Below are 14,979 nucleotides of genomic sequence, written 5' to 3'. Positions count from 1 at the left end.
GGCTCTATTGTTGACCTTCCACTTCTGAAACCAAACTGATTTTCCAGTATCTGATTCTCAACCTTCAACCTTATCCTACTTTCCAGTATCCTCTCCATTATCTTAGCAACATGGGATATTATAGTAATTCCCCTGTTGTTCTTCAAAACTTTCTTATCGCCTTTCTTGAAAATTGGGATGATTATTCCATTTTGCCAATCATCAGGGACCTCCTTTTTCTCCCAGACAATCCTGAGAACTCGATATGTCCACTGCAGGCTTACAGCTCCAGCTGCCTCTATCATCTCCACTGAAATTTCATCTATTCCAGCAGTTTTTCCATTCTTCATCTTTCTTACTGCCATTTCAATTTCATTCAATGTAATTTCTTTATCCATTTCTTCATCGACTAATTGCCTTTCCTGGTCGTCCATTGAATGACTGTCATCAGTTCTTATGTTCAGCAACTTCTGAAAATACTCTCTCCATCTATTCCTTATTTCCTCTGGCTTTGTTAATATTATGCCATCCTCATCCTTCACAAATCTGGTGTTTACTTTATCGCTCTTTTTGTTTCTTAAGATACTATACAGTAATTTCTTGCTGCTCTGCATATCATCTCTCAATTTCTGTGTGAATAAGGCCCAGCTCTTCCTCTTTTCTTCCTCCACTACTTTCTTGGTCAAATTCTTAGCCTCCACATATTTTCTACTTTCTTCAGTCTTAGATGTTTTCCATGCTTTCCATGCCATTTTCTTTTCCTTCACTTTCATCTTTACCCTATCATGCCACCAGTGTGTCTCTTTGTCCTTCACATTTCTTGATGTTCTACCACATACCTTTTCTGCACATCCCACCAGTGCTTCCTTAAATCTTTTCCATTCATCTTCAACACTCCCCACCTCCGTCGTGGGTACCAAAGGTATTATTTCCCTTTGAAATTCTTCTTGTATGCTTTTCTCCTTCAAATTCCATACTTTAATTCTTTTCTCTCTTCTTAATGGGGGTTTTTCAATCTTTCCCACTTTCAATTTTCCTACCACAACTCTATGATCTCCACCAAAGGCTTCTTCCGGCATAGCCGTAACATCTACAAGGTTCTTCCGGTGTTCTTTCTCTATGATTACATAATCAATCATGGTCTTTGTTCTTCTGTCTCCCCAACCATACCTTGTAATCTTCTGACTGTTCTTCTTCCTAAACCAGGTGTTTCGAACAATCATTTGGTTCCTCATGCAAAAATCCACCAACACCTCACCTTCTGGGTTTACCTTTCCATATCCAAAGGGCCCTACAACATCTTCCTTTCCTTGTCTTTCCATACCCACTTGTGCATTTAGATCTCCCATCAATATCACTTCCTTATCTTCTATCTGTCTCTCCACTTCCTCTAAAAAGTCCTCCAGATGTTCGGTTCTGCACCCCGTTTGTGGTGCATACAACTGAAATAGATCTTTCACACCATTTTCAAAGTGGAGTCTCATCACCATCATCCTATCGCTGACGGATTTTGTATATTCCACATATTCTTGGATATCTCTTCTAAGTATGATGGCCACTCCATTTTTTGCTGCAGGTCCTCCGCTGTAATACAGCCTATATCCTTCTTTCAGAGGAATCTCTCCTGTGCCCCTCTTCTTGGTCTCACACAGTCCAAGTATGGTTATATCTTTTTCTTTCATAAAGTCAGCCAGTTCCTCAGTCTTTCCTGTCAGTGTCAGTACATTTGCTGTTGCAATCTTGATGAAGTTTGGTGCTGGTTGCCCATTTCTCACAGTTCCCCCAGCACCCGAAGAGCTGCGCATCGCTTTTAGCAGGGGACGCCCTAACCTTTTCCGAGGCACCATATCTGCTTTGTCCATATAGGCTATTGTTACAGTGGGCTCGCCACACCCAAAGGCATTTTATACCTACTGCCAGGTTCAAAATTAGGCTGCCCCTAACATGGAACCAGACGCCTTTCGTAGCTGCTCCTCTGGAGTACAGACGCTACAGGTTTGCCCCTTCCGCCATCTCCACCGTACCGAAGTCCGAAGAAATATAATATCCAAATTAAATGTTAACATACCTAAGCTTGTGGACTCAGACCTGACCAGAAAATTAACATATTAACTCAGTAATATTTGGCCCAGGTTGGTCATCCCTTGCATGTTGCTCTTCTTTCAAAACTTAAGTGTGGATTTCTGACTGTTGATAAATTGATCAGAAGCACTGTCAGGGAAATAATAAGTCTCCCAACAGATAGTCTAGACTCTACTACTATAAGAAAGTTCATGGTTTTGGAATTATGGAAGCATCACTGGAGGCTTTTCTTCAGAAAATCAACATGTATTATCGGCTTATCTAAACTGTTAAGTCAAACAATAAACTTCCATAGGAAATTCAGGCAAGCTTAATATATCTTGGCATACCATCAGAACAAGCTAATGTTTTAGGAGGATATTACAAGATCAACAGTCTGAGTGTAGAAAAACTTATCTCATTGTGAAAGAGGAGTATCACGTTTCTTCAGTTGGCTGAAATAAAGTTTCTGGATCTCCTCCAAGAAAGGCCTTTCGTCTTCACAGTTGATGGACTGTAGTGTCATCCTAATCCACAGTGTCCCTGTCAGGAGTAATAAAGTCTTTTGCCTTCATTGTAATGAGAACAAAACTCTCCCGCACATTCTTGGCTTCTACTGTAAAGGGGAACTTCTTAGGAAGAATGGACATCACAGGGTCAGGAGTAATATTGTTGATCGAGCGAGTTGGGCATGTGGTTAGGGGAGTGCAGATGTGAGCTTGCATTCAGGATTAGTGGGTTTGAACCCCACTGTCAGTAGTCCTAAAGATGTTTTTCCATGGTTTCTCATTTTCACACCAGGCTGTACCTTAATTAAGGCCACAGATGCTTCCTTCCCACTCCTAGCTATTCCATATCCCATCTTCACCATAAGACCTATCTGTGTCGGTGCGACGTAAAGCACATTGTACTATTGTTGAGTGCCGTAAGAGATGTGGATTTGAAGTGTATGAAGCAGTAGCCTGTTTATCATCTGAAAGCTTAACTAAATGTGTGGATATAATAGACACTGATGGAAAGTAGAACAGTGGCTTAATAATCAATCCCTCAACAAAATTTTAAAGGGACACCTCCCAACACGAAGAGGTTGATGAAAAGAAAAGACACTATGAATTTTGTTTCACATATCTGGGAGGGAAATACAAAGTGAATAGACGGAAAGCTGCAGGACTGTTGTTTGGTGCTCGCAGAACAGTTCCAAAGTTATCAATGAATTTTTTAAAATTATTTAAGTACAGAAGATATTCCTAAGTGCATTAAGAAACTCTCTGTACATTGTGCACGATAACCTAGATGGTTAAACTGAAAAAAAAAAAATAGTATTTTTCTGCAGGGTAGTTGTTTAGATTTCCCATTTATAATTAACCAAAATTTTCTATCTGATTGATTTATCATTTAACTAATTATTGAGCTATCCTTCGAGAATTTTCTTGTAGTAAGTAGTTCCCAAATATGTTATATCTGTTTCAAAAACAAATATTCTTATGCACTCAACATTAACCATTAGATTTGAATACGTTATTGACATGATGTATTGAAAGATTTTTCTATATTAGAATTTGAAATCAAAAGTTATTCTTGTTATGTGTGATTGCAGATCATACCACCTCACGACAAGAATATTCAGGAAGCAATAATGAAGAACCTCGCTCCATTGGATTGTTCATGGGATACTTCCATCATTGACCACAGCAATCTACTGAATGATCCACTGCCTGCAGTGATGGATGCTTATTATAGTATTATTCAAGACTGCATCTTATATCCCAACATAAATGCCAACACTCCAGTCAAATTCACTTACACTCCTATGCATGGTGTTGGATACCCATACATGCTTCAAGCTTTCAATATCGCTAACTTTAAAGTAAGAGACTATATTTTTCTTAATTTTTGTATTATTATGGTATACCAGGTGAGCCAGCTGCCCCTTATAATGTAGTTTTATGCCATCTGCTGTGTATAGACTACTTGAAAACATCAGTCTGTTTAGTTGAGCAAATAGTACAAAATGAATGCTAAAGAGAATATGTCAAGGATATAGCAATGTCTAATTTCTGTTTATTTGTCCTCAGAGCTAACAAAAAGCAGGATATAACCATAATGTTAATAAATGAGCAGTGAGCATAGTAACGGCACATGGGTTTCACACAAAGCCGATAGATAGTTGACATATCGGCTGTAGTTTGCCAAGCATGGTGAAAGTACATTGACCTGTGTAGAGGTTTCCTACACCCTATAGTGAACATAAGTAACACACTGATGCCGGCCTGTGTTTGAAAACTGAAGCACCATGTACCAGTAAAAATAATTTTTATGTAATGTGAGACCCAAACTGCTGAGCCTACTTTGGTCTGACAACAACTCTGATACTTATCTCACTGAGCTATGGAACACATTTGCATGGGTCTTGTAGCATGAAGCATCCCATTCTCGTTCATTTTGCCTTTTCATAATTGTATCATGTCAATCTATCATGGTTTTTTATGCATAAATAGCACGTTTTACTATATCAGGGTAATAACTTAGCACAACCTAAAACTCCATCACACCGGGCTGAGTGGCTCAGATAGTTGAGGTGTTGGCCTTCTGACCTGTACTTGGCAGGTTCAATGCTGGCTCAGTCTGGTGGTACTTGAAGGTTTTTTTTTAATGCTGTTTGTTCAGAGTGTCGACCTAGAAAGATCTTTTGTCCCTACCTCCACCATATGTGAGGAACCTGCGTGTATTTTGTAAATGGCAGAAGTGTAAAGTATTGAATGTGAGGAAAGGAACGTTAAGGACGACACAAACGCTCCTGACCCGGCCGGGAATCGAACCCAGGGCCGCCGGGTGACAGGCGGGCGCGTAGCCCCCGACACCGCAGGGACAGACGGTACTTGAAGGTGCTTAGATACATCAGCCTCATGTCAGTAGATTTACTGGCACGTAAAAGAACTCCTGCAGAACTAAATTCCAGTGTCTCTGAAAACGGTAAAAGTTGTTAGTGGGACATAAAGGTGGTGGTATTATTATTATTATTATTATTATTATTATTATTATTATTATTATTATTATTATTATTATTATTATTATTATTATTATTATTATTATTATTACGGGGTTACCCATGCAATGCAGAGGTGAAAGAAGGTGCGGGCTGGAATGGGTCTATTCACAATATGAAACCAAAACTTAAAATTTAACCGAAGATTATATTTTCAATAGACAACAAGATTTTACAAATTTTCACTAGGTGAAATAACAAAAATCAGGTACAAGATATACTTTTTACAAACGAAAGCACAAGTTCAGGGATCTTAACCAGTTCTGGGCTTCGAGCCCCAATTTACAATCCTTGAGCTACTAGCCCAACTTTACCCAGGCATACATTTGTTCAAAGGGCAGAAAACCCCTTCATTCAAGGAGCACTTGCTCCCAACTTTTAACCTCAAGCCTCCCAGAGGCACTTTTCAAACACAAGAAAGATCTGACCCGCTCTCAAAATTCTGAGCCTATCAAAGGCAACAACAAACATTACTATCAACTGCCCTCAAGGCACACTTACAAAGAAACAGGGGTATCTTGTACCCAACCTACTGGGCCTTCGTTGAAAAAGAATAGGTTAAGTAAATGGCCCAAAATGCAAAACAGAATGGAGGCGTGTACTTGCACTCCTAAATGAAACCTTTTTAAAACCTAAGAGGCACTAGGCCGAAGAAACAGGGGCTATTACCAAACTATCGAGGTGACTCGTATGAGAAAACTTTAAGACATTACAGAAGGGAAGAAACAGTTACAAAACGTAGTCAACTCAAACCAAAAATGAAGGGAGCTCAAGAGGGTAAAGCACTCTATATTCCCGTTTTACAGTTAAAGATATGTGAAGTTTTACAAAAGTGACGGCAAATTACATGTTTCAAGATAGGTTACATGCTAAAGGTTTCGGACCTTCGCCGCGGTTTAGACTGCTGAGCTAGCGAGAAATAAAGATGTTAAGTGGCCATTACCTTGCTGAAGAGCTGCTGCCGGATGAAAGAGGCGCTTCCCACCTCCTGCTACACTTCCATACACTAGGCTAGATGTTGTTCGAGTGGCCGAGAGACAAGAAAATCAGCAGTTTTTATACTCTCGGGGAAGATTCGAGACCTTTCATATATAATAAAGACACACCCACAGTCGTTTATTGGCTAGAGTACACAGTTACATACAAAATCGAAGAAGAAAGACATGATTGGTTAAAAATTAATTGCAGAAATATTTGATTGGCTAAGTTCAAAACAGGCGGAAAGAAAGGATAAATATTGCCAACCCACGCAAGAAGAACGAAATTTAGTAAAACCAGAATTTCTTTGGGGAAGTTCCTTCACTTCGCACCAGGGTGCATGATCATAGTTTTTAGGCGGTGACATCTATGAGAGAGTGCCCACATGTCTTAATTAATGGAAAACAAAACAAGTTGAAATCCACACAGTATTGACAACTTTGTAATCACAAAATTTATGGTAGTGACATCTTCTGAGGAAACTTATAAGTTGATACAGTTGTTAAAGTTCACAGTTTCTCCTGTAGAGGAGTACTTCAAGGCAGAAAATTCAAATGTGCAGCGTAGAGGTGTACCAACCAGTACAATTATTATTATTATTATTATTATTATTATTATTATTATTATTATTATTATTATTATTATTATTATTATTATTATTATTATTATTATTATTATTATTAAACAACTCACATCATTTGTTAGATTAATGTACAAGAACAATTTGAGAAAGAATGTTATATTTTTGGAATGATCCTATTCTAATAGTACAAGAGGTTTACCTGCCATTGATCATTGTGTGAGCGCAGCGCTCACTCCTAAATTTTTTTTCCTAGTGGGGTTACGTCACACCGACACAGATAGGTCTTATGGCGACGATGTGATTGGAAAGGCCTAGGAGTTGGAAGGAAGCGGTCATGGCCTTAATTAAGGTACAGCCTCAGCATTTGCCTGGTGTGAAAATGGGAAACCACGGAAAACCATCTTCAGGGCTGCCAACAGTGGGATTCAAACCCACTATCTCCCGGATGCATGCTCACAGCCACAAGCCCCCAACCGCACGGCCAACTCGCCCGGTTAATTTTATTTCATCCTCCTTCATGAACCTATTAAGTGCACACTTTGGGCATCCCTTTAGCTTCCTAAAATACTGTTAGGAATGGGACAGATACAGCAATAATGTGCAGCATGGCCTTAAGTTGAAGGTGCGACACCATTGTGAGCCTCACGCTCGCATGTCGACTGGCAATGTGACTTTTTCATTCACATTGGTATTGTATTTCCTGATTATTTTACATTTTGATGTGAAAAGTATGTTTCAACCCTGGACAGAGACATTTTTATCAGGGAGTGATTGGAGGAGAGTAACAATGAAGTGAACATTGAGTAATATACTGGAGTCTTAATGAAGATTCTGATATTGATGAGCCATATAGTAGGGATCACGGCAGTAACAGTGAGTCTTCAGAAGATGACCTTCCTCCTAAAAAAACTGGTTGTCCCTGATGCTTCCATTTTTGTAAATAAAATATTCCCAGCCCTCAGTACCTAGGGATATTAATCTGCCATCGCAGCACACAAGGAGGAGAAGAAGAAGAAACATTGTAATCCATCCGCTGGGAATGAAATGTATGTTAAGAAATGCTTCTACTATCTATGATTCTTTGACTCTGCTTTTTCCTGATTCTTTTATTGAAAAATAACAAGTTTTACACTATGTATGTCTACAAAGTTTGAAAGCACACTACTCCTGGAGACAAACACTGTCAAAATAAGGGCCATTACAGGCTTGTTATACCTTACCAGTGTACTCAGATCTTCTTATCAGAATGTAGAATATTTATAATCTACAGATGGGACTGTACCTGAATTTACTTTTTACTTTGTATTATGTATAGGAGGTTTTTGTTCCTGCTGAGAGACCTCAGTTTTGATGATGTGCCAAATTTTGTTTTTTACAATTCGCTTTACATTATACCAGTACAGATAGGTCTTATAGCGGTGATGGGATAGGAAAGGGCTTGAAGTGGGAAGGAAGTTGCCACCACCTTAATTAAGGTACAGCTTCAGCATTTGCCTGGAGTGAAAATAGGAAACCATGGAAAACCATCCTCAGAGCTGTCAACAGTGGGGTTTGAACCCATTATCTCCCAAATACAAGCTCACAGCTGTGCGACTCAAACCGCACAACCAACTCGCTCGGTAGATATGACAACTGAAGTGAAGCTTATAAAGCCCCGTATGATTACAATGATGTCAACACAAGGCATTCATGCTGATTTACGTATCAGCACACAGAAGTACCTCTGATTTGAACAAGAACAAAATACTCCTTAGCCAGTTCAAGCCAGAGATGGTGTGAAATCTGCATTCTGTCCTAAAAGAAATAAATGCAGAACTGTGTCAAGGTGTGAAAAATGTGAGTTGGCAATCTGCAGTGAACACACTATAATATTTTCTCATCCATGACAAGAAAAAAAGTTGCAGAGAGAGACTTTAGGGTGGTTCTGATCTCTAGTTCAGCCTTCTTTCATAGTGTGCCCAGTGTAGATACCGGATTGGAAATGTGTAGAGCCCTGCGCGGATATACAAAATAATATCCGCATCCACACTTCCTTCATCTGCATCTGCGAATGGTTATCCGCATCCACGAATTGTTATCTGCAGATATTGTAAATATTTTTAACTGCAGTATACAGTAGAATATTACAACCAGTGTATTGGAAAGGATTGATCTGTTAACATAATACAATATACCTGGCATCAGAACCCCTACAGTCACAGTTTTATGAGGTACTAGCTGATGCACCTGTGCTTCGCTATGGAATTCTACATTGTATACAGAATTGTAGGTTAAGTAGAGTACACGTTGTGAGCAAGACTGTATTTAATTGCATAGCTCGTAACGTCACCCTAGAAATGCAACGCGGAAGTCACCAAACGTCTTTTCTCCTATGAAGACTGAGTTAGGGAATTTTCATTGTAACGGTAGGCCCGCTTGCCTACCATCAGTCACAATCAAGTTGGGGAGTTTTCATTATAATGGCAGACACTAACTCTCCACCTGCCTTTTTACATCCTCAGGAAGACTGTCTTAGTGTTTTTCCTAACTAAAATGAGCATAGGTCATTACAATGACGTCAGTAGGAATGGCGCGAGTAAAAACAACTGATTTCATGTGAAATACTCGATCAAATGAAAAACCACACATTTTCTTACTTTTAATGAACAGTACTACGCTGCGGATCTAATAGTACAAAGTTTCAGAGCTGGAATGACCGGGCCGCAGACAGTCGTGATCCGTGAACACTCTTAGTTTTTTTCGGAGGGGGTGGGGTCGAATAGTGGAGAGTCCCAGGGCAAAACTATGCCCTTTTACTAATCTTAATCTGTTTCCTAGGAATACCTGATGAGTCGGAAAAATCTATTTGACTTGGAGGCAATTTTTTCCAACAAGCCAGAGGAGAATCCCCTCTTCACTGCTAATTTTGAATAAAATGAATGAAGAATTTAATAAAAGTGAAGTGGAAGAAGCTCTTTTTCAGAAACGGCTCTTTTCAGGGTTGAATTTTGAGTTATTTAGTTAATTGTGATGCTATAATTTGGAATATCCCTAAATTGTAATTCTTGACCAGGTCATACTACTACTACTACTACGTGAGCCTCTGCCTTAAGAGTGCACCCTGCTCATTCAAAACAGTGCATCAGAGTAGGGATCAAATAGCTGGAATACTATGATGAACCAGTGAGTTACGTACCAGCAGTACAGTATCAGAAAATGTATGAACCAGAGGAATGACATGCTAAAGAAGAAAGTTTTCTAACTCCCCAGCTATTTTCCGCCAATATTCAGTCAGGCTGTTATACTCGGTACGCAGCAGTAATCCCATCTATCAGAGACAAAGAACATCACCACAAACAATGGTCAATGTAATGGTATTATTGATCAATGTTACGCACTTTCAGTATTGTAGGCCTTCACATTTAGTTTTCTTCCGACTCTGAAATACCACTCTTATCATAATCGGTATAGTAAAATTGAATAAAACATAAATGGTTGGAAATTGTGTTCTCTATAAACTCTTGTCATGTAGTACTTTTCGATAAGACCAATAACATAGGTATTTAAAAATTAAATTTTAGGCAACTTCCCCTAAACTACAATTTTATACATGGCGAATAAAATTGTTTATAACTTAGAATGCAGTTTCTCATTCGCCGATTCTATATACCGACTTTCATTAAATTCTGTTTACCCATTTTCTCGTGGCTCAGCGTTGATATGAACTTGGCAACAAAAATACAAATTCATGAATATCTGTGTTATGAAAGCCAGTATGGTAACAATGTATGACATAAATGATCGTAAATTTAATTTTATATTACTTTAGTTATGTAGTACTGTATTTATCGATAGGGCTATCAATAACATAAATATTTGAGAATTCAATTTTAGGCATTCCCCTAAACTACCACTTCAATCACCGTGAGTAAAATGATTTATAGCCTAGATTGTAGTGGCTCATCCCCCGACTTCACATACCAATTTTCATTAAATTTTCTTCAGCCCTTTTCTCGTGATGCGTGTACGTACATACATACATACATACATACATACATACATACATACATACATACATACATACATACATACATACATACATACAGACAGACAGACAGACAGAATTTACGGAAAAGTAAAAATTGCATTTCCTTGTTACTATGTACATGACCGATACAGAAATACCATTCTTTTGAAATTCTGAGCAATGTACAGACAAAACTCTTATTTTATATATATAGATTTTCTCTTGCGACAACTACTGATGCATTGACATTTGTTCCTTTCTTCCATTAATTGCAGGCAGGATCCAGTTAGGCTTTGGTCAGATTTATGGCTTCATGGTCTCAAGGCTCTTTATATATCACTGTTCCCCATACCACTGTCAAGGGTTGCGTAACCACGAGCAAAAATAAGAGTATACCTGACTGAAAATCAATAACCGTCATTATTTAGAAATTACCAGCAAAATTATCCACACTGCCATACAGTTTGTATCCGCCAACACTCTAACTTTGCAGATCCGATATCCGCATCCATGCAGGGCTCTAGAAATGTGTATTAGAGTAACAGTTTCATCATATACTGTAAGCAAATGTATGTTATTGAAATTTCTTACTTATTATGTTCTATGATATTCTGTAAAGTTAAAATTACATTCATACCACCCTACATTATTTCCAACCAGTTAACCTAAAACTTATAAAATTTAACAAATCCATACTGAAGAACGTGTTAATCGCGAGTGAGCGCTGTGCTCACATGTCGACTGATGGTGTGACACCATTATACGTCGACCAACAGCGGATTAATAGAGTCCACTATGCTTTACAGGATATGCTTGCAGTGAGTTGTTACCATATGAGAGGCAAGCAGAGGAATATCAACCATCACAGCTAACACTTTTTTATAAATTATAAGTTATATTATATTAAGCAGACCCGGCCAACAGCTGGAAAATGCAGATGATGATGATGATGATGATGATAATGATGCTGATGTTTATATTATTATATTGTCCACCTCCATAGCATAACGGTTAGTGTTATTAGCTGCCGTCCTCGGGGGCCCAGGTTCGATTCCCAGTACTGCCAGAAATTTAAGAATGGCAGCATGGCTGGTATGTGGTTGAAGTGGTACATGCAGCTCACCTCCACTGGCAGTGTGCCTGAAGAGAGCTGCACCACCTCGGGATGAGGACACAAGATTACCTATATATTATATTACACTGCTGTTTGTAGTAAGTGAAACACTCAGAAGCAATGGTCTGAAACATGCCAAAATCAGAGCACGTGTAGAACAGTGGAACCGTAATAAGGGATATAAATTGCAGAGAGATGGCGTACACGTAGGCCCAGCTGTGTGTGACCGGCCAGGGCAGTGTTACGCAAAGCTCAGTCAGTGCAGAACCGTCATACGAAGTGGAATCTTGTACCTCAGTGCCACTATGCCTCGCCGACATCACAGGAGGGAACATCACCATGTGAGTGCGTTCGAACGGGGCAGAATGATACGCTCCGGGAGATGGGTCTGTCGTTCCGTGACATAGCGGCTCGTACAGGGTATACTGCTTCAGCAGTGAGGCGTATGTGGAACCAGTGTAGAGAAGAGGGACGTACACAGCGCCGACAAGGTACTGGACGACATAATGTGACCACAGCATGAGATGACCGCCATCTTGTCCGCTTGGCCGTAACGAACAGAACCGCTTTATCCATGGTGTTGGCTCAACGTTGGAGCACTGCAACAGGTGTGGGGATATCTGCATCGACGGTTCGACGCCGTCTTCTGAGGGACGGACAGGTGGCAAGCATGCCATTGCGCCGGCTTCCATTGACCAGCAACCACCAATGCCGTAGACTGCAATGGGCACGTCAACATCGACACTGGCGTACTGAGTGGAAAAATGTAGTGTTTGCGGACAAATCCCGCTTCAACTTGTCCTACAGTGATGGCCGCATACGCGTTAGACGCCGCCATGGTGAACGTCATCGGGCAGACTGTATTGTTGAGCGGCATAGTGGACACACACCAAATGTGATGGTTTGGTGCACAATTGCCTATAACATGCGATCTCGCCTCCTACGTCTTGAGGGCAATCTGAACAGCTATTGCTACATCAAGGAGGTTTTACAGCCCGGGGCACTGCCCCTCCTGCAGGCCGTTCCAGATGCCATATTCCAGGAGGACAATGCCTGGCCACTTGTTGCGAGGAATGTGCTGGCCTTCTTCCAAGAACGACGGATACCACTGCTTCCCTGGCCTGTCACCCATTGAACATGTCTGGGATATGGTCGGTCTGCACCTTGTACGTTCAGGTCTTCCTGCAGCCACTGTTGATGATTTATGGACGCGCCTATATATCCCAGCAGCATATTCAGACGCTCTTTGATTCCATGCCACAACGTCTAGCAACTCTGATTGCAGCACGTGGTGGCGCTACGCCGTACTGAATTTCCACGGTCACAGTGCATGTACAGTTCTGTAATTATAATCATTTGCGTCTTGTCATGTCCCTAATATGTGGAATAAATTGCAGTGTGATCACAGCTCTCGGTCTAGGTGTTTCACTTTCAACAAACAGCAGTGTATATTATATTATATTATATTATATTATATTATATTATATTATATTATATTATATTATATTATATTATATTATATTATATTATATTTTTTTAAATTTTTTATCCAACATAGGACTACTTAGTTACGTTTATGGAGGTTTTTCTTCTTTTTGTCAGCTCAATACTGTTTCATCCTTTCTGAACGTAATTTTCTTTCTGCTTCTGGAATCATTTTTCCTTTTCTCTGCTTGTTGATTTTTGTCTGTAATCTAGTGTGTTTATCTTTCAATATTGTGTGTATATTGGTTTTGTATTTTAAATTTTCTATTGTTATATGCAACTCTCTCATGTCTTATTTAAGTTCTGTGATCCATCTAATATTATTCTTACTCTTACTCTTCCATAATTTTTCTATTATTTTTCTACTGATTCTATTTTCTGGTGACCGTATTAGATGGCCTAAGAATGATATTTGTTTCTTTTTTATTGTGCTAGTCACAGGTTCTATTTCTTTATAAACTGTCTCATTGGAAGCTAGTCTCCAAACTCCATTTACTGGATAAGTTTTATTTAAACAGGTCCTCACTATTCTCCTTTATAACTTGAGTACTCTACGTATTGCAACTGTGTTTGTTGTTTTGAATAATGTTTCACTTGCATATGTAATTTGTAGCTGGGTGACTGTTTTGTAGTGTTTCAATTTGGTTGCTATTGAGAGACACTTTTAATTATATGTATTCTTGGTAACATGCTGTGCTGTAACCAGTTTATCTATTCTATTTTGCGATGCTGGTTTCTCGTTCAGGTTATATGTGATTATTTCACCTAAATATTTAAATTTTTCTACAATTCTTATTTCTTGGTCTCCCAGCTTAATTTTATTTGCAAGCGGAAGTTGAGTTAGCATAATTTCCGTTTTTTTCAAATGAAATTTTCAAACCAATATTTTGAGCTATTTCCTGTAAAGATTATATTTGTTCTTTTGTTTCTTGAATATCATTGACCGGAAGAGCTAGATCATCAGCAAATCCTAGACAGTTCAAATGTATGTTATCCTTCTGGGTTCCAATTTTTATATTTTTCAAGCTGTTCTTGTACCATTTCCTCATAACGTACTCTAGTGCACAGTTAAAAAGAAGAGGTGACAATCTGTCACCCTGTCTTAAACCAGTTGTTACCAAGAATGGTTCAGAAAGTTCTCCTGTGAACTTAATTTTAGGAATTGTATTAGTTAGAGCCGGGCTGAGTGGCTCAGACGGTTAAGGCGCTGACCTTCTAACCCCAACTTGGCAGGTTCGATCCTGGCTCAGTCCGGTGGTAGTTGAAGGTGCTCAAATACAACAGCCCCGTGTCGGTAGATTTACTGGCACGTAAAAGAACTCCTGCGGGACTAAATTCTGGCACCTCGGTGTCTCCGAAGATCTTAAAATAAGTAGTTAGTGGGACGTAAAACAAATAACATTAATTATTATTATTAGTATTAGTTAGAGTAAGTTCAGTCAATTTGATTAGCTTTGGGTGAAGTCCGATATGTCTTAAAATTTTTAATAATGATGGTCTGTGGATGGAGTCATAAGCTTTCTTGAAATCTATAAATGTTATTGAAAGGAGCTTGTTTTGTTTTCTGTAATATGCCATGACTAGCTTCAAAGTTATTATTTGTTCAGAGTAGCTTCTCCAAGGTCTGGTATTCACCTAATTCTTGATCAAGTTGTTCTTTAATCCGATTATATAGTATCTTAGAGAAAATCTTATACATGCAGTCAAGGATGGAAATACCTCTATAG

General features: G+C 39.1%; 1 protein-coding gene across 3 annotated transcripts in view; it reads left to right on the top strand.

Annotated features, from left to right (window-relative positions):
- Pgm2a (phosphoglucomutase 2) overlaps positions 1 to 14,979 on the top strand; it is a 192,279-nt gene that overhangs the window by 18,388 nt on the left and 158,912 nt on the right. For all 3 annotated transcript variants that reach the window (XM_068229280.1, XM_068229279.1, XM_068229281.1), the window contains exon 5: positions 3,638 to 3,907. In XM_068229280.1, the coding sequence (XP_068085381.1) occupies positions 3,638 to 3,907 (270 nt within the window). The remainder of the gene's footprint in view (positions 1 to 3,637; positions 3,908 to 14,979) is intronic.

The sequence above is a fragment of the Anabrus simplex genome, chromosome 9 (assembly GCF_040414725.1).
Source record: "Anabrus simplex isolate iqAnaSimp1 chromosome 9, ASM4041472v1, whole genome shotgun sequence".
NCBI classification, from domain to species: domain Eukaryota; kingdom Metazoa; phylum Arthropoda; class Insecta; order Orthoptera; family Tettigoniidae; genus Anabrus; species Anabrus simplex.
The sequence above is the reverse complement of the archived record's forward strand: the minus strand, read 5'-3'. Positions and strand labels throughout refer to the sequence as shown.